The sequence below is a fragment of the Onychomys torridus genome, chromosome 17, assembly GCF_903995425.1.
Source record: "Onychomys torridus chromosome 17, mOncTor1.1, whole genome shotgun sequence".
In the NCBI taxonomy this organism is placed as follows: Eukaryota; Metazoa; Chordata; class Mammalia; order Rodentia; family Cricetidae; genus Onychomys; species Onychomys torridus.
Window position 1 is genome coordinate 1,512,981 of NC_050459.1, and position 24,360 is coordinate 1,537,340.

The 24,360-nt window shown below is 48.1% G+C and overlaps 1 protein-coding gene across 4 annotated transcripts in view; it reads left to right on the plus strand.

Annotated features, from left to right (window-relative positions):
• The window catches only part of Cers4 (ceramide synthase 4), a 31,992-nt gene extending 7,846 nt beyond the window's left edge, over nt 1–24,146 (plus strand). For 2 of the 4 annotated variants that reach the window (XM_036166349.1, XM_036166351.1), the window contains exons 2-11: nt 14,349–14,522; nt 16,775–16,892; nt 18,314–18,432; nt 18,680–18,737; nt 19,500–19,550; nt 20,273–20,365; nt 20,579–20,707; nt 21,330–21,436; nt 23,434–23,590; nt 23,684–24,146. In XM_036166349.1, coding sequence (XP_036022242.1) covers nt 14,350–14,522; nt 16,775–16,892; nt 18,314–18,432; nt 18,680–18,737; nt 19,500–19,550; nt 20,273–20,365; nt 20,579–20,707; nt 21,330–21,436; nt 23,434–23,590; nt 23,684–23,860 — 1,182 coding nt within the window. In that variant the 5' untranslated portion in view covers nt 14,349 and the 3' untranslated portion in view covers nt 23,861–24,146. Of the gene's footprint in view, nt 1–1,254; nt 1,562–12,850; nt 13,331–14,348; nt 14,523–16,774; nt 16,893–18,313; nt 18,433–18,679; nt 18,738–19,499; nt 19,551–20,272; nt 20,366–20,578; nt 20,708–21,329; nt 21,437–23,433; nt 23,591–23,683 lie in introns of those variants that run through there. The other 2 variants (XM_036166350.1, XM_036166348.1) reach the window with 2 other exon arrangements.
• The last annotated feature ends 214 nt before the right edge of the window (nt 24,147–24,360 follow it).

Consider the following 24,360-nt stretch of genomic DNA (forward strand, 5'->3'; position numbering starts at 1 on the left):
GCTGACTGCATAATCTGATCAAGTTGACAACCAAAATTAACCATTGTGGTAGGAATTGGATATGTTTACTGCTTTCTTAGATAGCCTTATCCTATGGGAAGAGACCCATGTTTGGGCAAGCAGTTGTAAGGCAGAGTAATCCTGGCCCAGCAGAGGCACTGTAGTCTGCTGAGACAGTGTGGGAATCCTGGAGGCTTCTTAGAAGCAGTTGCAGGCAAACTTCTCACAAAGTCAGCTGGGTGTGGTATCGGACAGTGGGAATGGTAACTGAAGGACTCAGATGGAAGCAACAGCCCAGGCAAAGGCCTGGCATCATAGGACTGCACAAGGTGCTGTTTCTGAAGTTGAATGGATCTTGGGAATCTGTGGGCCTAGGCTGAGTATCACAGAATCTAGGAGATCAGTGGGGCTAGGTGGAGTGGGAGGAAGAGCTAGGCAACCATGGAGACCTTAACTGACAGGCCGGAAGCCATAAGAAACCCTCCGGTACTTGATCAGAAGGGTTTGAGCTATGAGCTGCTATTGGACTGATGTAGGAGGGCCTGAGTGGGCCAGTGTCTTCCTCGCTGATGCCATCAGTGAGTAACACACGTGGACCCTTAAGGGAATGTGAAGTTTTCACTGGGAACCCACTTTTTGAGCTATATCTTTGGCAAGGATCCTCAGCCCACCTCTCCAACCTAGAAGAAAGACATGTGCCCTGTGCCCAATGCTGTTGCTGTCTCCACAAGGTGTTCCCACAAAGTCTACGACATCTGGAGGGTCACCCACATATTGGCGTCCTTCACTGCAACTCTCCTTTCTGTTTCCTTCCCTCAGTACAGGATCAGAGGCAGCATAGATGCTGCTATATTTTTAGAACATGGCAAACCTGGGGCTGGAGAGACAGCTTACCCGTTAAGAGCAGACGCTGCTCCTGTGGAGGATCTGCCTACCAGCATCACTCAGTTGGTTCACAACCTCCTGGAACTCCAGCTCCAGGGAATTTGATGCCTTCTTCTAGATTTTTCATCCACTTGCACATATGTATACATAGACACACATAAGACATATATATGTATATATAATTAAAAATAAAATAAATCTTAAGTAAAAGCAAAACAAAAGGTAACAACTGCCCCAGGCATGGTACCACAGGCCTTCTATCCCAGGTACTTTGGAGCCAGAGGCAGGAGGATCATAAGCCCAAGGCGAGTGTAGGAAATTTAGTGAGACATTTTCTCAATATAAGCAATAAAAGAGGTTGGGGATATAGCTCAGTGGTAGAGCACCTGCCTAGCACCTCCTAATGAGGGGCTGGGGCAATGGCGCAGTGTCAGGATGCTTGTCTAGAACCAAGTCAAACCTCAGTGATTTCAACACTAGCCACTCGCCACCTCCTCTTGAACCAGCAGCGCCAGGATGGAACTTGATTTTGTTTTACTGTGTTTGCTTTTATGGCCACGTTGCTCTCCGTGCAGATGCTGGTTTGCTAAGGGAGGAAGGAAAAGTCTCTTTTGAAAATAAACAACAGTCACGTGTCCTTAATGACCTAGAGGCACCCTGGGACATTTGGCAGTAGGTGAGTCCATTTGTAATATGAATAGTTATTCCATGTGGCTTTTTGTATTAGTATAGAGACTTTAAGCAAGAGCTGTTGGGCTGGGGATCTAGCTCAGTTGGCAGAGAGCTTGCCTTGCATACACAAAGCCCTGGGTTCAACTCCAAGCAGGGTGGTGCATACCTCTATCTCAGCACTCAGAATATAAGAGCAGGGTGAGAAGTTCAAGATCACCTTTGGCTGTATAGGAAGGCCAGTCTGGGATACAGGAGATCCTATCTCAAAACAAACAAACAAAACAAAAACAATAACAAAAACAACCCCCACATAACAGCAAAACTCTTAGACAAAACTCTTAAAAACTTATAAATAGGTGTGTGGGTGCATGCCTTGGGAGGATGAGTCAGGGAGGTGGTAAGTTTGAACAAATGCACGAATACACATGCGCACATGCACATACACACGTGTGCTTGGGGCTGGGGGAGAGGGAGGAAGAGAATATGAGAATAGAGGACCTATGAGATGGTTCAGCAGTGGGTAAAAGTGCTTGCTGCTCATCCTGAAGCCCCGAGTTTGATCCCTGGGGCTCACATTGTAGAAGGAGAGAACTGACTCCTGAGCGCTGTCCTTTGATCTCCACACACACTCCATGGCATGTATCCATGCATAAATGCACAATAAATAAATTATAAAGAATTGAGCAAATAAATAAATCATTAAAAAACTGGGAATAGAGTTCTGGGATGTAACTATGTGATAAGGTGCTTGCTTAGCACACAGCCCTGGTTCCATGCCCACCCCTACCATAGATATATACAGTATAGTAAACACATAAAGAGGCAACACGGGCTCCTATTACTACTGTGTTAATTTGCTTTCTGTTAGGTGTGCTTTGCCTGAGACTCTTAGAAGTTCCAGTTTATGACTGGGTGGCTTTGTGGCACCCCTGTTCTTGAAGGTGGGGTACATGAGAGATTCTAGGCCCAGGAGTCATGAGTAGAAAAGCAAGCAAGTGCAGTGGTGGGGTGACTTAGGGACATGTCTGGACAAGAAATGATGACGTGATGCTGGACACATAGATTCGGTCTTGACAGAGAGGTCTGGAAGTTCATGGTGTGGATACACTGAGTATAGCTTCTGAGTGGGTGAGAGTCCTCAGGGGAGGTAGCAGCAGATCAAAGACAAACATGATTTGATGACAAAGGGAAGAAAACAGCCTGGATTGGAGCTGGAGGAGCTGAGAGGAGGTGAAGCTTCAGGGCCATGAACCTGGGCAAGGAATCTGCACTGGGATGGGCGTTAGTGGGAAAGTGTCACTGAAGTCGCTGTGGAAAGGCAAGGCCATCGGTGTAGGGCAGAAATGTGAGGAAGAGTATTTACTTTTCAGTAGGCCATGGTGGCACATATGTTATCACAGTGCTGGAGATGCTGAGGCAGGAGGATCTCAGCTTTGAGGCCAGTCTGAGCTAGAGAGACCCTCTCTCAAAACAAAGAAACAGGGTCATGGAGATGGCACAGCAGATAAAGCAGTTTGTTGCCAAGCCTGACAGTTGAGTTTGATCCCCAGAGCCCACATGGTAGAAGGAGAGAATGGAGTTTTATAGGTTGTCCTCTGGCTGCCACATAAATGCTGTGGCCCGCTAGTGCCAATAAACAAATTAGTAAAAGCAAGCAAGCAACCAAACCAACCAAACGAACCTTTGTTTCTTTTCCTTATTTCTTCAAAAATTAATTTTGTTTCCCATTATTTCTTTGTTTGCCTGCCCACACACATAGACATGAGGAGCCCTGACGTAAACACTGGGTATTTTCCTCGGTTGTTCTCCACCTTTTTTTTTTTTTTTTTTTTTTTAAGGTGGCTCTCTCATTTACCTGGAGCTCTTCAATTCACCTAGTTTGGTTCACCAGTGGGTCTAGGGAGTCTCCTGTCCCCTGCACTAGGATACAGCACACACTGCCTCACCTGGCTGTTATGTAGCAGAGGGTGACTTTGAACTTCTTTTCCTCCTGCCTCTATCTCCTGGTTTCAGAACCACAGCCTGTTTCCTAGGAGAAGCTGGGAACATGGACCTCACAGGCAGGCCCCCGGTAAGGATTTAAATGAGATGGACCAGGAAAGGGCAGGTCCTGGGTCAATGCTATCAAGAGTTCTTTTCTCCTCTCCCAGTCATGCCCTTGTAAAGATCAAAGGACAACTCTTGCCTTCCATGACTGAGGCCCGGGTCCCATTGTTTGATGAGTATGTCAGCTTCCACAGAGCCTCCCATCTTAATGAAGTAGTGCTGAAATTGCAGACACCTACTCACACATTTGGCCTTCTATGCGTATGGGGATCCGAACCCAATGGCTGTTATTGCACTCAGAGCTTTACCTATTGAGAAATCGATCTCCAGCCTTTTCATTTTTTAAATTTCATTTCTTGAGACAGGTTTTCATGTGATTGAGGCTGGTTTCTACAATTCTGATTCTCCTGCCTCTACCTCCCAAGTTCTGGATAACGAGGCACCACCTCAGCTGCCTTTATTTAGCCTGCGGATGGAACATTGCCTTCCATGCTTGCTAGGCGAGCGCTGTACCAACTGAGCCACATCACCTTGGTCACACACACCCCCCCCCCCCCATCCTCTAGTACTCTAATCCTATGTGCATGTGTGAGAGGCCATTTTGACATTGTCCTAAAAGTTACTCAGGCTGTATACATTTTTAGTTTTTTTTAACTTTTTTTGTTTTACTGTGTCTGGGTGCAAGCATGCTGCAGCCTTCTCTCTAGTGAACTTTTCTGAGTCAGTGTTTCTCCTTCCATCACGTGGGTCCTAAGGGTTGAACCCAGGGCATCAGACTTGGCATCAAGCGCCTTCACCTGCAGAGCTATCTTGATGGCCCCTCTACATTCTTACATAATGGTAAACCATGTAAAACATAAAATGGACCTCCCCTCCCCTTCCCTGCTCTCTCAATTTCCCCCCACCTCTTTCTCCCCTGCTCTCCCTTTTTAGGAGACAGGGTCTCACTGTGTAGCTAATGCTAGCCTGTAACTCATGATTTTCCTGCTTCAGCCTCCTGAGTGCTGGATTACAAGTATATGGATCTTCATTTGGCTGCTTCAGGGCTCTGCTCATTCTAGAGCAGTCTTATCTAGTGCCATGTTGTGTGATGATAGAAACCTCTTATCAGCATTGGCAGGCACAGTGGCTGCTAGCCTTATGTGGCAATGGAATATGTATATATACATAGATAGCTGGTAAGACTGAGGAACTAATTATGTATATGTGCTCTCACAGATGGTGTGTGTGTGTGTGTGTGTGTGTGTGTGTGTGTACATGCATGTGGAAGTCAGGAGGTCAGCTTCAGCTGAATTTCTTTATTGCTCTGCACTTTTTTTTTTTTTTTTTTTGAGACCATCTTTCAGTGAACACAGAGCTTACCAATTTGTCTAGATTGGCCAGCTGGCTAGCTCTGAGATATGCCCGTTTCTGATCCCCAGTGCTAGAATTACAGGGGCATACTGTCATGCCCAGATTTTTATGTGGGTTCTGGGAAGTGTGTGTGTGTGTGTGTGTGTGTGTGTGTGTGTGTGTGTGTTATTGTGGATGGAACTTAGAGCCTGGTGCATGATGAGCATGAGCTCTACAACTGAGCTAACCAAGGCCCCGGGATGAACTGGTTTAACTTTAAAGAGCCTCTTGCTTTTGGGAGGCTGAGGTAGGAAGATTGAGAGTTTGAGGCCATCGTGGCCTCCATAATAAATTTCAGACTAGCCAGGGCTACGTTGCAAGACTCTATCTCTAATTAATTAATTAATTAAATTTAAAGCTTCATAATGACTAAGATTTCTAGGTACTATATTTCTTTCAAAAATTATTATTATTAGTGATGCTGAGGATTGATTCCAGGGTTTCCTGTATATTAAGCAAGTGTTCACATTTAGCCATGCCCTAGCTCCTTACTAGTGGATTCCAGGCAGGTTCTCTACCACTGAACTCATTCTATAGTTCAGTTTCTCCTGGAACTTGCCATTCTCCTGCCCCAGCTTCCTTCCTTTATAGCTCTATTTCCTAGTATTCTGCATCTCACCCAACTCAGGTAGTGTTTTTATATTTTGCCTGGAACTTATCATTAGCATCTGTGAGTTTGATGAGGCTGCATCTTCCATTACCCAAAACTGAACTATGTTGGTGGTTTTCCATTACATAAATTAGAAACGGGGCCAGTAGTGTCTCCTTGCATTTTGCTTTTGTTTTTTAAAACTCTTTGATCTACCCACACGAGACAGCATAACTTACTCATCTCTACCTAGCTTTGGGTAATTTTTGTTAATTAAAGCAAATAATTGTGTTGAACTACATGTAGAAGTTAGCCACCTTAACTATTTTAAATGCACATTTTGGCATTCCTAATTTATTCGAATAGCCGAATGTTTTCGTCTTGCACAATTCAAACGATAATCATTAAACATTAACTCCCCAGTTCTCCCTCTTCCCTGCCAAGCTCTGGTGATCTCTAGTCCATGTGTATGTGTTTGTGTGTGCATGCGTGTCCATGGGCACATACATGCATGTGTAGGTCAGAAGTTGATGTCAGGCATCATCAGGTTTCTTCTTCAGTTGCTCTTCATCTAGTTTTTTGTTTTAACACAGGGTCTCACACTGAATCCAGAACTCCCTGGTTCAGCTAGACTGGCTGGCCAGCAGGCCCTAGGGATCCTGGCATCCCTGGCTCTCTTATTTGGGCAGTGGGGTACCCTTCAAGCCCTTATTCCTTTTTAATAATTTATTTATTCTTTTCTTTTCTTTTTTTTTTTTGTTTTGTTTTTTGAGACAGGGTTTCTCTGTGTAGCTTTGCACCTTTTCCTGGAACTCACTTGGTAGCCCAGGCTAGCCTCAAACTCACAGAGATCCGCCTGGCTCTGCCTCCTGAGTACTGGGATTAAAGGCATGCGCCACTACCACCCGGCTAATTTATTTATTCTTATTTTATGTGCATTGGTGTTTTGCCTGCATGTATGTTGTGAAGGTGTCAGGTCTTAGAGTTATAGACAGTTGTGAACTCAGGCCCTCAGTCTTGCATAGCAAACTCTTTTCCCACTGAGCCATGTCTCTAGGCCTTATGTCCTTTGACTGCTCTAGGGACCTCCTGTCATTGGAATCATGGCAGTATTTGTCTTATCTTTTTTCACTCACTTTAATGCCTTCAAGGTTTATCCAAGCTGTATCTTTCTCCTCCTTCTCAACCTTCCTGTGGTATCTTATAGTATGGGACCCTAAGATTTCTGCCTCCAAGTGCTGCACATCAAGATTGCTTCTATTAGGAGAGAAGGAGGGGCTCCAAAGGGACACGAGAGCATTTTGGGGAAGGAATGAATATGTTCATTATCAAGGCAATGACGTCATGAGTTTTGATATATGTCAGTGTATACATTAGATCATGCTGAGAGTGGTGGTCCGTGCCTGTAATCTCTCAACACGTGGAACGTGGAGGCAAGAGAGGCAAGGGTAGTCACAGTTACACAGTGGGTGTGGGGTCATCTGGGCCATAAGGAGACTCTGTCTCACCCCCTCCTCCAAAAACATGTGCATTCATGTGTACATAACCGCAAATCTTAAGCACATGGTTATTGTGTTTTCCCTTTTCTTTTTCTTTTTTTTTTTTTTTTTTTTTTTTTCAGGACAGTTTCTCTGTGTAGCCCTGGCTGTCCTGGCACTCACTCTGTAGAGCAGGCTGGCCTTGAACTCACAGCATCTGTCTCTGCCTCCTGAGTCCTGGAATTAAAGGCCTGTGCCACCACCCAGCTTGTGTTTTTCTGTATATCTTTCCTTTTCTACCCCCTTCTCTTCCCTCTTTCTCCCTTGCCTTCTCCTTTCTCCTTCCGCTCTTCCTCGTTATCCCCTTCCCAGGGTCTTGCTTTGTAGCCTAGGCTTGCCTGAAACTTACCATCCTCTTGCCTTATTACTCCCAAGTAATGGGGTGATAGGCCTGCCCCACCATATCCAGCTGTCCCTGAGTGACCCCACTCTCATATACCATGATGCTGGGATCCCTGGAGAAATGCTGCATGTGTAGGGACCCAGCCCTGGCCATGTTCATTCCATGCCTCCTGGAAGCGGTGGTGCTGTGGTCAAGTGGTAATGGTGGGTGGTTGGGTGCTGCCTTTTAAGTTCGTGTGAGATAGTTAACTTAGAAGGCAGAAAGGGTTGTCTGGGGCTCTTGGTTTCCGAGGTCGAGGTCCCTGGCTTGTGAGAAGGCAGAGCAGACTGCTCATCTCATGGGGTTCAGGAGAAAGGGAAGATGGAGCACAGAGGTGAAGAGACAGGGAGGGAGAGTTATGGAGGAGAGAGGAGGAAATAGAGATGAGGAGAGAGGGAGGAGAGGCAGAGAAGAAAGAGGAGGAGGGGGAAAGGTGAAGGAGAGAGAGAAGAGAGGGGAGAAGGAGAGAGAGGGGTGAGAGGAAGGAGGAGGAAGAGAGTGAGCAGGGAGGAGAGAAGGAAGGAGCGAGGAGAGATAGAGAAGAAAGAGGAGGAGGGAGGGAGGGAAGGGGAAGATACAGGGAAACAGAAAGAGATGGAGATGATGGATAGATGATAGATTGATAGTTAGATAGATAGATAGATAGACAGATAGAAGATAGATAGATAAATAGATGACAGATGATAGATAGATAGAAGATAGATAGATAGAAGATAGATAGATAGATAGATAGATAGATGATAGATAGATGATAGATAGATAGAAGATAGATAGATAGATAGATAGATGATAGATAGATGATAGATAGATAGAAGATAGATGATAGATAGATAGAAAGAAGATAGATAGATAGATAGATAGATAGATAGATAGATAGATAGAAGATAGAAGATAGATAGATAGAAGATAGATAGATAGATAGATAGATGATAGATAGATGATAGATAGATAGAAGATAGATGATAGATAGATAGAAAGAAGATAGATAGATAGATAGATAGATAGATAGATAGATAGAAGATAGATGATAGATAGATAGATGATAGATGATAGATAGATAGATAGATAGATAGGTAGATAGATAGATAGATGATAGATAGACAGAGATACTCCTTTCACCAGTGACCTGCTTCTTTGTCGCCACATCTCAGTCTCCACTGCCTTCAGTAGCCCTTTAAGCTGCGAATCCATCAGCGAGTCAGTTTTCTTGAGAGTCCAGAGCGCTCATGATCCAGTTTCCGTCAACACCCTCCCTCGCTGAACACTGATGCACCAGTGACCAAGCCCTCCACACATACACTTCCGGAGAATATTTATAATCTAAATTTGTGTGTCTCTGTGGCACACGTGTGCCCCAGCATCCATGTGGAGGTCAGAGGACAGCTGAAGGAGTTAGTGCTCTCTTTCCACCATGTGGTCTCAGCAGTTCAACTCAGGTCATCAGACTTAGTGGCAAGCCAGAGAGAGGGCTTGCTGAGCCATCCTGCCATCCTGGTTTTATGTGTATTGTTTGATGTAGCACTGACTGTCCCTCAAACTGTTTAGCCAAGGTCTTGACCTTCTGATCCTTCTGCCTCTGCCTCTCAAGGGAAGGGATTGCAGTTGTACACCAACACTCTCAAGAAGTGCTGGGCATGGAAACCAGGGTCTCATGCATTCTGGGTACTGGCTCTACCAACTGAGCCACAGCCTGGTCCTCTTTTTCTTTCTTTTCTTTTCAAAACATAGACCAGCTGCTGACCTGGAACTTGCGTTCTTCCTGCCTCTGCTTTCTAAGGGCTGTGATGACAGATGTGTGTCACACCCAGTTCCTTGCATTAACCTTTAAAACCATTTTTGAAAATGTGTGCGTGCGTGCGTGCGTGTATGCGTGTGTGTGTGTGTGTGTGTGTGTGTGTGTGTGTGTGACAACTTGTGACTTCAAGTTGCCTTCTCTTCTCCCTGATGAAGTTCATTCTCTTCTCCCTGATGAGGTCATCAGGGTTGGCAACCAATGACCCCACCCACTGACGTCCTGCGCCATGAGCAAAGTCAGGTAAACTGGAAGCTCAGCAAGCTGCTTTGTTGGCAGTTGAACTGGGACGGGAGGGTGGATAGGGTCCAAGTGGTGAAGTGGTGAGGGTGGGAACACAGTAACCTGCAGGGCTGAGGCAAGGCAGAGACTCCAGCTTGAGGCCCTCCTTGGGATCTTTGTGTGGTAACAGTCTGCTGTATCCTGGACTTTCTGAATGTCCGGTTGTTAGCACTCGCTGATTCCCCGGGGGAGCCAGGGCCACTTGGAAGGAACAAAATAAAGCAGTCCCTGCCCCAGGTCACATTTGATGAGGGGTACTGTTGTAATAGGATTTGGGGTGACAAACTCTGTGCCTCAGTAAGCCAGGTTTGATCGTATGTCTATTAATTAATAATATTAATTAATAATAGCCAAATTAATAGTGAAAATGAAGGAGTTGGGGATTTAGCTCAGTGGTAGTGCACTTGCCTAGCAAGGGTAAGGCCCTGGGTTCAGTCCTCAGCTCTGGCAAAAAAAAAAAGTGAAAATGAAAAGCAGATTTATTCAGTGTGGCCACATTGAGAAGAGGGACAAAAAGATTTAGTGATTCTCCCAAATCTGTGTTTGGGGTCCTAAAGGGAGGTTAAGAATTAAGTTGAGACCAGAGTTATGCATGTCTAAGTAGTCCCCCGTCAAGGTGTGGTCCACCCAGTGTTGTCAGGGCTCCAGTCTTCCCAGCAAGGTGTTCTGAGAAGTTTTCAGCACCTTGAAACCTCATTCCTGGAGAAAGTTCCTCTCTGCTGGCCTTGGCCTTAGGCGGTCTTCTCTCCCAGCGAGAGATTGACTCCTGGAGGAATTCCAGTTTCTTTTGCCCATTGTTTCAGTAGTCTGAGGGACACCAGTGTCTGTTTAGAGTGTGTTCTCTGTTAGGCTGGTTATACTGGGGCTCTCAGAACAGTAAGGATCAGACTTGAATACACAGGCCCCTGGTAGGGATTTTAGCTCCTTTCTCCCCTCCTCCCCTCCTCTCTCCTCAGCTTAGCTGGCCCCTCCTTTGGGCCCCTTAACACAAAGCCCTGGTCTCTCCCTCCTTGCATACAGGGATATTTTTAGTTAGTAAGAGGGATTATCAGCTGAGTCCCAGGTGGCAGGGGCCTGGCTGGGAGTAAGGCCAACTAGGCTTCAAAGAGCAGGCGGGCTGGGGGGGGGGGTGGGGTGCGGTGGGAGGTGGAACTCATGGGTAGGAGGGCCTTGAGGATAATCAAGGTCCAGACTGGGACTGGACATGCTGGCCCAGCCACCTACACTGACTCTCTGGTTGACCTTACTCACATTCACTGGCCTTGTGGGCTTCTCTGGCTCAACCCAGCTTAAGCACAGGAGCCAGACTTTAAGGGAGGGACAAGAGAGGCCAGGAGGGTTTCCAAGCAGTGTGAGCTTGCTGGGACCTTCCTACGAATCATCTAGAAGGCCTGTGGTGATGTATACCTTCCATTATAGCACTGGGGAGGCTGAGACAGGAGGATTTTAAATGCCAGGACATCCTGGGTTATATAGGGAGACCCTGAATTTAAAAACCAAGCCTGAGGTAGGGTTGGCCCAATTGTGAGTGCTTGCCCAGTCATTGAGGGGCCATGGGTTCTGTCCCAGCACTGCAGAAATATGAGTAATATCTTTATACCAGGTGTGGTGATATATACCTTTTATCTTAGCATTTGAGAGGTAGAGGCCAGACTGGGCAAGATTATGTCTTTCAAAGCCAAGGGTTGGGGATGTGGCTGAGCAGTAGAGTATATCATCCTCTAGTGAGGAGCTGGAAATGTATAGCTCAGTTGAAGAGAGTCCTTACCTAGAATCTACTGGGGTGGAGGGGTGGGGATGGGGGGGGGGGGGGCAGGGGAAGCTGGACCTGCCTAGGATCTTCCAATAAGGGTGGAGGCATCGTTTGGCAGTAGAGCACAGACTTAGAATCCACCATTGTGGATCTGGGGGTGTGACTCAGAGTACCTTTCTAGAAATCCCTCAGTGAGGGGCTAGGGTCATGGCTTAGTGGTAGAGTGCTGGTTAGGGCTGGGGATGTGTCCTATTGGAGAGCATTTGCCTAGCCCGGTTGAGGATCTGGGTTGCACTCTCAGAACTTCGGGTAGGGTGGGGAGGGGGAGGGGAGGTGAACATGAAGAAAGTCATCCAAGGCCTCGGTGATGACTCTGTGGGTAAGGTACTTGAGTTGAAGTCCCCAGCACTCATGGAAATACCTGTAATGCAATGCCGTGGATCAGAGACAGGATTATCCTGGGAGCTCACTGGCTAGCCAATCTAGTCAACTAGAGCTGTAGGTTCAGTGAGAGACCCTGTCTCAAAAAGTAAGGTGGAACACAAGTTAGGAAGATACCCACTGTCTCTAGGCTCCACATGCACATGCATGGGCTCATGCATGCATATAGCACCCACAGCACAAAGAATCCTCCAAAAGCTGCCACATACCGGTGATCCCCAGCCTCTCTCAGACCACCGATCTCTCTGGTGACCATTATTGATACTGTCACTCATGCTCACGCTGCTGTAGGCGTCATTCCTAACCTCCTACTCGGAAGGGACTATTGTGGGTCCCATTTACAGGTGGGAGACTGAGACACAGAGAGATTAAGTCGTCTACTCCCAAGGTTACATACCTGGTAAATGACTGAGCCAGGAATTAAATCAACCAAGATGGAGTGTTTATGAAGTGAGGAGTCACCACCTCCTATGTCCACCTCCTCCATTCGAGCCCTCATCATAACCCAGTAAAGTAGGGATTTGCTGTACTCCCTTTTCAGATTGGACAATGAGATGTGAGGAGATGGAGCTGAGTTTCAAAAGAAAACATGACAACCGAGGAACTCTAAAGCCCTTCATCTTACTTCCTCAAGATTGGCTGCTTAGAATTCTCCAGCAAGGAGCTGGGGACATGGCTTAGCTGTGGAGTTTAGAGTTTTAATACTGGAAAAGGCAATATCCAGATTCTCCCAGGAGCCTCCAGGGCAGGCCAGCTGGCACCTTGATTTGAGCCCAGTGAGACCCATTTGGAACTTCTAACCTACAGAACTATCAGATAACCAGTTTGCAAGAGTAGCCATAGAAACAACCTAAGCATGATAAGTTTATTTGGCCTAATTTTGAATTTTATGGTGATAGCATTTTGTATAGATATTTTTGTGAGTGTGAATGTGTGCGTGTGCATGTGTGTGTGTAGTCCTTTTGTGTTTTGAGGAGGGAGGAGGAGGGTGCTGAGGATCAAACTTGAGCTGATAGTATTGATTTTGTTATTCTTTTCTTGTTTGTCATTGTGAAGTTGATTTTTCTTTTTGAGTTAGTGTCTTTCATAGCCTAGGCTGGCCTCAAACTCACTGCGCAGCCAAGAGTCTCCTGCTTCTCATATCTTGAGTGCCCACTTTTGTGAGGTGATTTGTTTTCCTTTACGTGTTGGGTGTGCGTAACTTCGTGTGCATGTTTACTCGTGTGTGAGAGTACACACACACATGTGGGCATGTGCATATCAAGACTTTTGGTTGATTTTATATGCCTTTCTCAATTCCTCTCTACCTCGCTTATGCATGCAAGGTCTTTTTTAGACCTAAGCTTGTTATTTCAGCCCTTCTGATTAGCCAGCATGTTCTGGGAAGCTCCTGTCTTCACCTTCCATGGGCAGGGGGTTACAGATGAACTGCCGTGTCCTTCTGGCATTTACATGGTTTCATTCTAGTAAATTTTATCTTGAAAGAAAAGAAAAACAAAACAACCTCTCCCCTCCCCCAAGACAAACCAAAACCACACCCGGAGATGGCAAACTTCAGGTAAGTAGTCTCATCGCTGTGACAAAACATGTGTCAAACAATTGAATGGGGGAAAGATTTATTCTGAGTTCCTACTTGGAAAGTGTCATTACATGGTGGGGAGGGAGTGGAGGAGCAGAGCAATTTGAGATGTGGTGGCCAGGAAGCAGAAAAGAAGGAATAGAGGAAGGGCTCAGGTAAGATGCGGCCCCAAGGACATGCCCTGCCACCTCCAAAGGCTCTTCCTCCTTCTTTCTATATTCTAATATTGTGAACTCATCAAAGATGAACTGTTGAATAGATCAGAACCTCCAGGATCTAAGTATGGAAATGCCTTCTTAGGCAAACCAGAAGTATTGCTTACTGACTTTTAAAAGAAGTATTTAGTTTTATGTGTGTCTTGGTGACTTTTCTGTTACTGTGATGAAACACCATGACCAAGACAACTTATAGAAGAAGGTGTTATTCGGGGCTTGCTTATAGTTTCAGAGAGTTAGTTCATTATCACCATGGCAGCGAGTGTGGTGGCAGGCAGGCATGGTGCGGCTTACATCCTGACCCACAGGCAGTAGGCAGAGGGAGCTGGGTCTGGAGCTGGGACCTCAGGGACACACTTTCTCTCAAAGGCCACTGCTCCTAATTCTCTTTAAACACTCCACCAACTAAGGGCCAAGCATTCAATAGGTGAGTCTGTGGGGGTATTCTCATTCAAAACACCACAATGTGTGTGGGTGTTTTGCCTACATGTATGTCTGTGCACCACCTGAGTGCAGTGCCTGTGGGAGCCAGAAGAGGGCGTTTGTTCCTTGGAATTGGAGCAGCAGATGGTTGTGAGCTGCTGTGTAGGAGGTGGGAATTGAACTCAGGACCTCTGGAAGGGTGGCCAGTGCTCTAAACCACTGAACCATCTCTCCAGTATTCCCCGTCTTTTGATATTTCTTCAAGTAGAATGCTCTGTGGCTCTGGGTATTCGGCCTCTCCCATTTGCACACTCTCTTCGATCGAGTTGATTTGTACTTACCCGGTTGTGTGTCCACAGCATGTTGTGGAGCTTGAATGAGTGGCTGTGGCAGGAGAAGTTCTGGTTACCACCCAACAGCACATGGGCACAGCTGGAGGACCGGGATGGCCTGGTGTTCGCCCACCCTCACCACATGCTGGCTGCCCTGCCAATGGCTCTGGTCCTGGTGGCTCTGCGCATCACCTTTGAGAGGTGAGTGTCATACTGTGGCTGGTGTAGACCTGTGTGTGTGTGTGTGTGTCTGCCCTCTAGGGCTTCCCCATTTTCACATACCCAATGGCCCCTGGTTTTAGACCTAAGCACCTTTTCTTTCTCTAAAAAAAAAAAAAAAAAAAAAAAAAAAAAATTATTTTTATTTAAGTGTGTATGTGTGTACCATGTACATGCAGGTGCCCACAGGCCAGGAAATGGTGTCAGATCCCCTGGAGATGGAGTTACAGATGGTTATAAGCTGTAACTTGGGGACTGGGATCCAAACTCTAGTCCTGGAAATACAGCCAGTGCTCTTAACTGCTGAGCCATCTCTCTAGCTCTGAACATCTTGTTTTCCTGCCGCCACTTCTTAAGTGTTGGATTACAGGCTTCTGCTACCACTCCCAATTTGTGCTATGCAGGAGATGGAACCCAGGGCTTTGTACATTCTAGGCAAGCATTCTGACATCTGAGCCGCATCTCCAGACCTCTGCAATTCTTTTAAGGCTGTGTTCCAAGGCCGAGCCCTTGGTCCATCCCAGGAGAATCCCTTTTTAGGTCCTGTCCCTGACCAGAAGTGCGTTTTGGTTTGTGGTTCCCACCATCAAGGGGATTCTGAGCTCTCTGTCCACTGAACACAGGCAGGATGTGAGGGACCCAAGGAACATTCACTGACTTATATTTACCTCATAAACTTAAAAAAAAAAAATGTGTGTGTGCAGAAGTCAGAGGAGGGCATTAGCCGACCTCTGTCACTCTCTGTCTTGCTAATTTCTGACAGGGTAGCTGGCAAGCCCCAGTGATCCTCCTTTCTCCCCCTCCACCCCCATCCCCCAGAGAGGTGAGGTTATAGGCAGGCATGTGGCCATACCCAGGTTTTTGCATGGGTGTTGGGGATTTGAACTCATGGGTATGCTTGTGTGGTAAATATTCTTACTGAACTATCTCCCCAAGTCCCTTATATATTTCTTTTGAAGGCTTCTCTGCTAAATACAGCTCTAAGATGTCTGCATGAAAATAGGGATGGGAGATGTCTTAGGGTTTCTATTGCTGTGAAGAAACACCATGACCATGGCAACTTTTATGAAGGAAAACATTTAATTGGGGTTGCTTACATTTTCAGAGGTTTAGTCCATTATTATCATGCTACTTGGTGGCTTTCAGGCAGACATGGTGCTAGAGAAGTAGTTGAGTATCCTACCTCTTGCAGGCAACAGGAAGTGAACTGAGACACTGGGTGTGGCTTGATCATATATGAGACCTCCAAACCCACCTCCACAGTGAGACACTTCCTCCAACAAAGCCACACTTCCTAATAGTGCCACTCCCTTTGGGGGCCATTTTCTTTTAAACCAGCAGAGGAGATTAGGGTGGTACTGTTCCCAACTTCACCACTGGAGGCCAGATGTGTGCATTTTCACATTTAAGTGGTCATCTTAGGCCGGGCATGGTGGTATATTCCTGTAATCCCAGCATTTGGAAGGCTGAGGCATGAGGATTGCCAGTTTGTGGATAGCCTGGGCTGGATAGAACAACAAACAAGCAAGCAAGCAAGCCGGTAAGCAAGTAAGCAAGGAAACATGCTAACAGTTCTAAAGTGAGCCTGGTCATAACATGGACTTCTCTATGTTTGGCAGAGAGTAAGTACTAATAAAGACTGGTCTCCATCACAGTGGAATCTAACAGGAGTTCTTTACTAGGCTGATTGGAGCCTCAGCTTTCCTTAAGTGAAGTTAAGGTGCTAGAACCCTGAAGATGGAGTTCAGTCTCCATCTGTGGTCTTGGGGCACCCCCTTGTGGGCAGTGGGGGACTGATTAACCAGGTGCCTTTGCTGAAGTAGGTCGGGATTGTAGGGTACCAGACTTCACAGGTAGCAGCAGGCTGTGTTCCTCCCCCAGGAGCCTGATGCAGGGAGACTAAGACTCAGATCACCAAGACCACAGAGAACTTTCATTCTGGTTGAGGGTAAAGGAACCTGGGTTCCCTGTGAAATGACCTGAACATCCCTATCCAGAAGATGATGCTAACGTCTTTTCCTAGGTTTGGTCCAGGGATTGTGGCTGGGAGTAGTGGTAGAAATTTCATGCCTACATGGGCATTTTGGCTCTGGGTTTCCAAACCCTCTGTTCAGGTAGATTTAAACCATGCTTGCTGGTGAGGCTTGCCTAAGCCTCAAGAGCCCCCTTTCCTCCTGCGGGAGTAACATTCTTTTCATGTGAGTTCTACTGGCTTCTGTCTCTGTTGCACTCAGATGTGTGGCCTTGCCACTGAGCCGGTGGATGGGTATACGGGATCAAGTCAGGAGGCAGATGAAGCCCAACCCAGTGCTGGAGAAATACTTCCTCAGGATGGGGCAGAGACCCGTGGAGGTGAGCCCCCACATTCTCTTGACATCCACATGGTGGTGTCCCTGGAACCTGGCAATAGAAGTTGTGTGTGGCCTTATTGGAGGTGGGACAGGGACCTCTGACTCATCCATAAGTACCCCCACCCTACATTTAATCTGAGTCTGGAGTTTCCCTGGTACATGTGACCCCTGTGTCTCCTGGTAATTCAAGGCCCCACCTCTCCCAGCTGAGCTAAGAGTAGTGGACCAGTCTCATCCTTCTGAGGTTCCTTGGGGTTTTAAACCACTTCCCTCCCAGCATGGGTCTGCTCTTCCTGCTCTCAAGTTCTCTAGGTCTTGAATCCCCACCCATCTTTCCCCTCCCCCCACAGTGTGAGGTGACACCCCTCATCCCCCAGCCATGATGGAGCTGCCCCCTTCAGGCTTCCTGGGTTAAGAAGCCCCACCTTTTCTGGTTCCCTGGGACCTGGGAGAGCCTTCCTTGAAAGGTCTCAGGGTTGAAGCTGTCCCTTCTTAGCCTTCCTGGCACATGAGGCCCTGCTACTCCTGGTCTTCCATCCTGGCTGGGTAGAGAGTAGCTCTTTGTGTGTGTATGTGTGTGTGAAACGAGGTTTCTCTGGGTAATCCTGGCTGTCCTTGAACTTGTACTGTAGACTAGGCTGGCCTCGAACTCACAGAGATCTGCCTGCCTCTGCCTCCCAAGTGCCCAGCTGGCAGAGTAGCTTCTATGGTGCAGACAGCTAAATGCCTGCCTGGGGTGGTGGACTAGTCTGCATTCTGTTGCTGTGCTAAACATCGAATACAAGTTGGAGAAGAAAGGGTTCATTCCGGCTCACACTTTGAGGTAACAGGCCATCACAGAGGGAGGTGAGGACAGGAAGTTGAGGCAGGACATGAAGCAGAGGCCATGAAGGAACACTGCTTACTGGTTTGCTCTCTCTGGCTTGGACTCAGCCAGACTTCTTAACACAGCTCTCCCATCAGTCAGTAATCAAGACAATTCCCCAAAGACACGGCCAGAAGCCCAGCTGACTCTTGGTGGTGTCATTTTGACAATAAAAATTAACCAGGGGGTATGTGAGACTCGACTCCCCCAAGGGGCTGCAGGAAAGCCTGCCTCTAGTCCTCATAAATGCTTTTCCTCTGTGCTGGGGATGAACCCAGGACTTTGTTAATACTAGGCAAGCACCATAGAACTGTATCCCCCATTCTCCAGCCTCATTCTTGATGCCAGGCTCCACCAGTGACCTGCATATTCTACAAACAGTGTCCTGGAAGTCTCTCCACCTACCTCTCCTCTCTTTCCTCTCAGTATAGTGGATATGGCTCTGTGGCAAAGATCAGGGGAGGAGGGGATCTAAGTGGGAGCCAGGCATCTGGGGACAAGGGTAGGAGACCAGCACTAGGCCTGTGTCACCCTTCTCCCTCATTCCCTCTCCTCAGACCCAGATGGTCCTCCTGGCTGCCCAGTGCGGTCTCACACTGCGGCAGACTCAACGCTGGTTCAGGAGACGTCGGAACCAGGATCGGCCTTGCCTGTCCAAGAAATTCTGTGAAGCCAGGTAATTGTGGGGTTCAGAGGGAGGTAAAGTCTGTTTGATTGATAAGGCCCCACTCTTCCTAGCCTGCCTGGGTTATGAGGCTTCACCCCTCCAAGCCTCCTTGTTCCTTGAGGTCCTTCCCTTCCCAGACTCCCTGGGATGTGAGGCCTAACCCTTTTTCAGTCTCCCTGGCAGATGAAGCTCCACCTCTGGGGCCTGGACACTGCTTTTGGCAGCTGCCTCACTATAGCTTCCTCCCTCTCTGCAGCTGGAGGTTTGTCTTCTATCTGTGTTCCTTCGTGGGTGGCATCTCTATCCTCTACCATGTGAGTAAACCTGAGGGTCACCTGCCCCACAAGCTTCTAGAGGTGCTTATTGAAGACCTACTGTGCACCAGGAGCTGGCCACATGCAGTGAATGAATCTTCTAGGGAGAAGTGGGAGGCAGAGCTGGAATATGGGGGGAGGGAGCAGGAATGAGCTGTGGTGGAGAGAGCATGCTGTCCCCACTTTGTTCTGTTGCTATAATGGATATCCTGACAAAAGCAGCTCAAGGGAGAAAGGATTTATTTTAGCTCATGGTTCCAGGTTACAGTCTGTCATAGCAGGGAAGTAGCTTGAGGGAGTAGGTTACTGTTTCCATAATCAGAAACAGACGGCAAGGAATGTGTGCATGTTAGTGTTCAGCTCACTCTCTTTTTCATCCAGTCCAAGGCCCACTTCATGAAATAGTGCTACCCATGGTTAACCCAAATTAGAAAAATCTCTCGTGTAGGTATGTGCACAGACCAACCTAATCTAGACAATCCCTCATTGAGACCACCTTCTCAAGTGATTCTCAATTGTCAAGTTGACAGTTAAAACCAACCATCAGACTTAACACTCGGGAGTTGTGGGCAGAAGGATGGTGAATTTGAGGGCAATGTGAGCTGCATAGTGAGACCCTTGTTTGAAAACTATAATAAAATCAAGGCAGAGTGGAATCAGTACCTAGAAGGCTGTGGAAGCCCTGGTAGTGGGGGGTTCAGGTCCAGGGTAGGAAGCTGGCTTTTGCCTTTAGAGAGCTTCAGATCCTTTGTTCCTTCATAGGAGCCATGGTTGTGGACACTGGCATTGTGCTGGGAAAATTATCCATACCAGGTGAGTGGCAAGTGGACTGTGGAGAAACTCAGTTCTTGTGGTCACAGGCAAAAGAGGCCCACTGCCTGCCTATATAGGAGGCCCTGCCCTTCTTAGCTACTTGGATGATAAGGCTCCCCTCTCCTTCCTATCTGAGTGGTAATGTTTGGCCTTTCACAGCCTGTCCCACCTATACTTCCTGCCTGGCTCCTGGCCAGTCAGCACTTTATTTATCCATCAATCATCCACAGTAAGACCCCAACTCTCACGACCTTCCTGGGATGTGAGGCCTCATTACTTATCTTCACTATCCCAGGCAGATAAGATGAGTCCTTTTTAACTTTCCAGGGATGTGATCCCCCACCCCAACTCCTTTGGCTATGATGCCTAGTCTCTTCTGATCTTCTGGGACTTGAAGCTTTGCCTCAACTTTCTGGGCCATGAAGGCCCACCTCTTGGGGCCTCTCTGGGCTATGAAATTCCATTCTTCTCTGCACTTTGGATGTGAGGACACTCCACTCCCAACTCTGTTTTTGATTCTTCTGTAGAGGGAGGAAAATAAGACCAGGAGCTGCTCCAGACCACTGTTCTGGATGACCTCCAGGGATGGGGAGTGCATGCTTTGCTCACTTACTGGTATTCAAGTGTCCAGGGTTTGGGCAACCTGGGAGACGCTCCAACCAAGTCCCTTCCAGGCAGGAGCCTCCACACTCCACAGCTAATCTTTCCTTACCTTGCTGTAGACCCTGAATGTGGCCCTGTACTGGTGGTACCTCATGGAGCTGGGCTTCTACATTTCACTGCTAATCACTTTGCCCTTTGACATCAAACGCAAGGTGAGTTATGTGTGGATGTGTGGAGATGCCTCCTAATCGCTGGGGAAGGGGCTGAAGTGGGATGAAGTGGCCTCAACACTACACCATGTGGCGCCCTTGATTCCTGGTAGAAAGTCCAGAGGCCTTACGGATATCCTGAAAAGGCTTGCTTTCAGGCATGTGGCCCTCTAGCCACAGAGGCTTGTCCCAGTGGTGCCCCACTGTTTTCGGCAGGACTTCAAGGAGCAGGTGGTGCATCACTTTGTGACCGTGGGGCTGATAGCCTTCTCCTACAGCTCCAACTTGTTGCGCATTGGCTCTGTGGTACTGCTGCTGCATGATTGCTGTGACTACATCCTGGAGGTGGGTTTACCTCCACACTTGTCCTGCCAGCCCTGCTCTTTTCCTGACCATGGAGAGGAGCTGGGATATCTGATGAGGCCCCGCCTCCCCAGTCTGCTAGGATGATGAGGCCCCGCCTCCCCAAATCTGCTAGGATGACGAGGCCCCGCCTCCCCAAATCTGCTAGGATGACGAGGCCCCGCCTCCCCAAATCTGCTAGGATGACGAGGCCCCGCCTCCCCAAATCTGCTAGGATGACGAGGCCCTGCCCCCTCAACTTCTCTGGGATGTGAAAACTCGCCCTTCCCTCTTAGTTTCCCAGCAACATAAGGCCCATTCCCTGGGTCTCTCTGGGACAGGAAATCCCAGTTCCTGTCTCACTCATTTGGATATGAGGCCCTGCCCCTCCTCGCCTTTGGGGGACTAGAGGCACCATGCCCCGGTTTCCCTGGAGATGAAATATTCTGTCTCTGCCTTGTCTCTGCCACTCTTTCAGTCTTTGCCCTTCCTAGGTAGTTCTGGAGATACGGCCTTACCTCAGTTTACTTGACCTTGCCTTATAGCTTCTTGTCCCCAAGTTGAGGACCTCCACTTTCCATGGGTTCTTGGTCCTGAGCCTGTTTCTCTTTGCTGCTCTCCTCAGGCTTGTAAGATGTTCAACTATACCCACTCTCGACGAGTGTGCAACGCTCTCTTCATCGTCTTCTCCTTAGTCTTCTTCTACACTCGCCTCATATTCTTCCCCACTCAGTGAGTCCTGAGGGCTAGGGAGATGGGAGGGTGTGTCCAGGATCCAGGCAGGCCTCACCCCTGGTGCCCTACCCCAGGGAACTGGAGGTGTTGGCTGAAATTTTTCCAGGAGGCAGGAAATGGCGTGCCTGGCCCAGAGCACAGCATATGCAAAGGCCCAGAGGTAAGAGAAACAGAAACTGAGTGCAGCACTAATGCAGTGCACTCCCAGAATAGCAAGAGAGAGGAGGAGGCTGTCTGAGTGCCTGGTCACTAAAATAGTCTAGTAGATAGTTTTTGATATTTGTTAAGCCTCTGGAATGTGCTGGGATGAAGGAATATCAGAGAGCAATGCAGATGCCTGCCCTCCTGGAGCCAGCTGATGTGGGCGAGAAAAAGGATAGATAGACAAACCACCAGACCACAAGGAACAAGGGATGATACACTGAAGAGAAAATGAAACTAAGAAGTGTGCAGGAAGCAGGTCTGTGGGTAGTTGGCCATGGCTGAGCCCTTCTGCAGGGATGTTTCACTGATAGCTGTTGTACATAGAGAGTGAGTGGGGCTCAAGAACCGTAGTGACCATAGAGGAAGATGGTCCAGGTGACGGGAACAGCAAATGCAAAGGCTCCGAGGCTAGACTGTGTTCCAGTGTTGGAAGAACAGAAATGAGCTCATGTGGTTGGAACAGAGAGGATAAGGTGAATGCAGGTAGGTGACCAGGACAAATAATGAAGGACGCTATGGGATGTTATCTGAAGGGAGGTGGGAGCCAAGGAGGGCTGAGGGCAGATGGTGGGAAGCTGGGGCAGACAAACCAGAGCAGGAGAGAGAAGAAGACAATAAGGAGATACCATCAGGGCTAGGAAAAACTACAGGAAATGCCAGGGGCTCAGCTGCTTCGTGCTGGTTTTGAGGGGCCTATTCTTCTTCGTAGACATAGGGGAGGCAGATGGCATGTCAGGCTGGGCTTTCTGGAAAGGTGGCGGTATAAATGCAGGAGTTGCCAGCTTGTGTTAGGCATTTGCAGCAGGAGGCTGGGCAGTGAGTGCCATCTGGGTGTGGATACAAGCCAGTTCCCAGAGCTCTCCAATGTTGGAGACTGATGGAGAAGTTATGAGAGGTGAAGACTGCAGTTGTGGCTAAGTTCAGTGGGAAAGAGCTTGCTGGTGCCTGTGAGGTGCAGGGTTGGGGAGGAGAGGGAGTCGGAGGGAAGAGAGAGAAGGAAGGGGAAAAGAAAGAGTAAAGGGAGAAGACAGAGGAAAAGATGGAATAAAAGGTGAAAATGGAAGGAGGAAAGGAAGAAGAAAAAAGAAAAGATGGAAGGAAAGAATAAAGAAGGAAGTGGAAGTTGGTGAAGAAGATGGAATCAGAGGAGGAGTGTGGAGGAGGAAGAGGAAGGAGGGAGTGAGTGTGGAGGAAGAGGAGGCAGAAGAGGCAGTAGGAGGGAGCAGGGACAGGCATTTGGACTACTAGAAGGCCCAAGAGCCTCAAGGGGAGAAGAAAGGAAGTAACCAGGGGCAAAGGTTGATAAAGGGTGTGTGGTTGGAGTTTTCTTTCTTGACTATGAAATGACAGGGTTGGTTTTGATGGTAACGGATGTGTGTAGGAAATAAGAGCTGTGGCCTTGCAAAGAGGTGGTATGGCCAGAGCTGGGTTAGTTGGCAAGAGGGTAGAGGTGCAGGAACAGTGGGTTCAGGAACATTGTCTTTGGCAGCCAGTGGCTCTGTTAGATGAGTAGGTAGATATAAAGAGTTACTGTGTATCTAAGGAGAGACGAGTAATCATAAAGGGTCACCTAGGAGGGCCAGTAGGGCACTTGACACCTCCTTGGAGTTTGTGGTGCAGAAAGGCCAGTCGGCAGACTTGTATGTTCCACTGACAGTATAAGCAGGTGAAGAGAGATACCGTCTCAGGAGTGGGTACCAGGGAGGTTCGGGAACACAGACAGTCCATGCAAGTTCCTAGAATGGGGACCTGTACTGATTGGTGAAACTCCTTCCTGCTTCCTGCTTTAGGGTCATCTACTCCACTCTGTTTGACTCCATCAAGAGCTCGGGCCCCTTCTTTGGGTACTATTACTTTAACATTCTCCTGGTGATGCTGCAGATTCTTCACGTGTACTGGTTCTGCCTCATCCTGCGCATGGTCGGCAGTTTCCTGAGGAAGGGTCAGGTATGGAGGCCTGACAGGGTCAGTTCCCATTGCCCCTCTTTGGCCCAGTGATCCTTGCTCTGTCCTGAGTTCCGGCGTCATCTCTTTTCACAGATGGGAAAGGACATCCGTAGTGATGTGGAAGAATCAGACTCCAGCGAAGACGAGGCAGTTCCTGAAGGTCCCCAGCTGAAGAACGGGATGGCTCGAGGGTCTAGACCAGCCATTGCCAATGGCTCTCGGAGCCGGGCAGCTGGGCGCCTGGCCAATGGGCATACCCAGGCCACATAGACAACTTAGGACTGACATTGTGGGGTTGTCTCCAGCATTGTGGATATCTGGATGCTGAGCTGGTGACCCTGGGAGACAGAGAGGCCCTCCCTGAGGTAGGAAGAGGACTGATGATCTGTTTCCAGCACTTCCCTCCTGTCTCTTCTCCCTTTATCCCTCTGAGCAACTGGACAGAGCCTGGGGGAGCAGTGGACTCTGCATCTGGCCAGAGCCACCCCCAAGCTGAAGCCTGGGGGCTGTGGAGAACCTTGGCTTCAAGGACCAATAAAATTTCAACAGAGATGAATTCTCTGCCTGAGAGCTTTGGTTCCCTTCACAGCTTTTCCTCTCCATTACTCTGTTGACAGGATTCCTCACTGCTACATCAAGCTTTATGTCCATTCCCACCTACAGAGCATCATGGCATGAATATACTCCCTGGCCCTCAGTCTACACCTTCACCATGTTCTCCATACTAGCCCTCCAGGACAGTATTAGCTGATAGGCTCTGGCTTACAGGA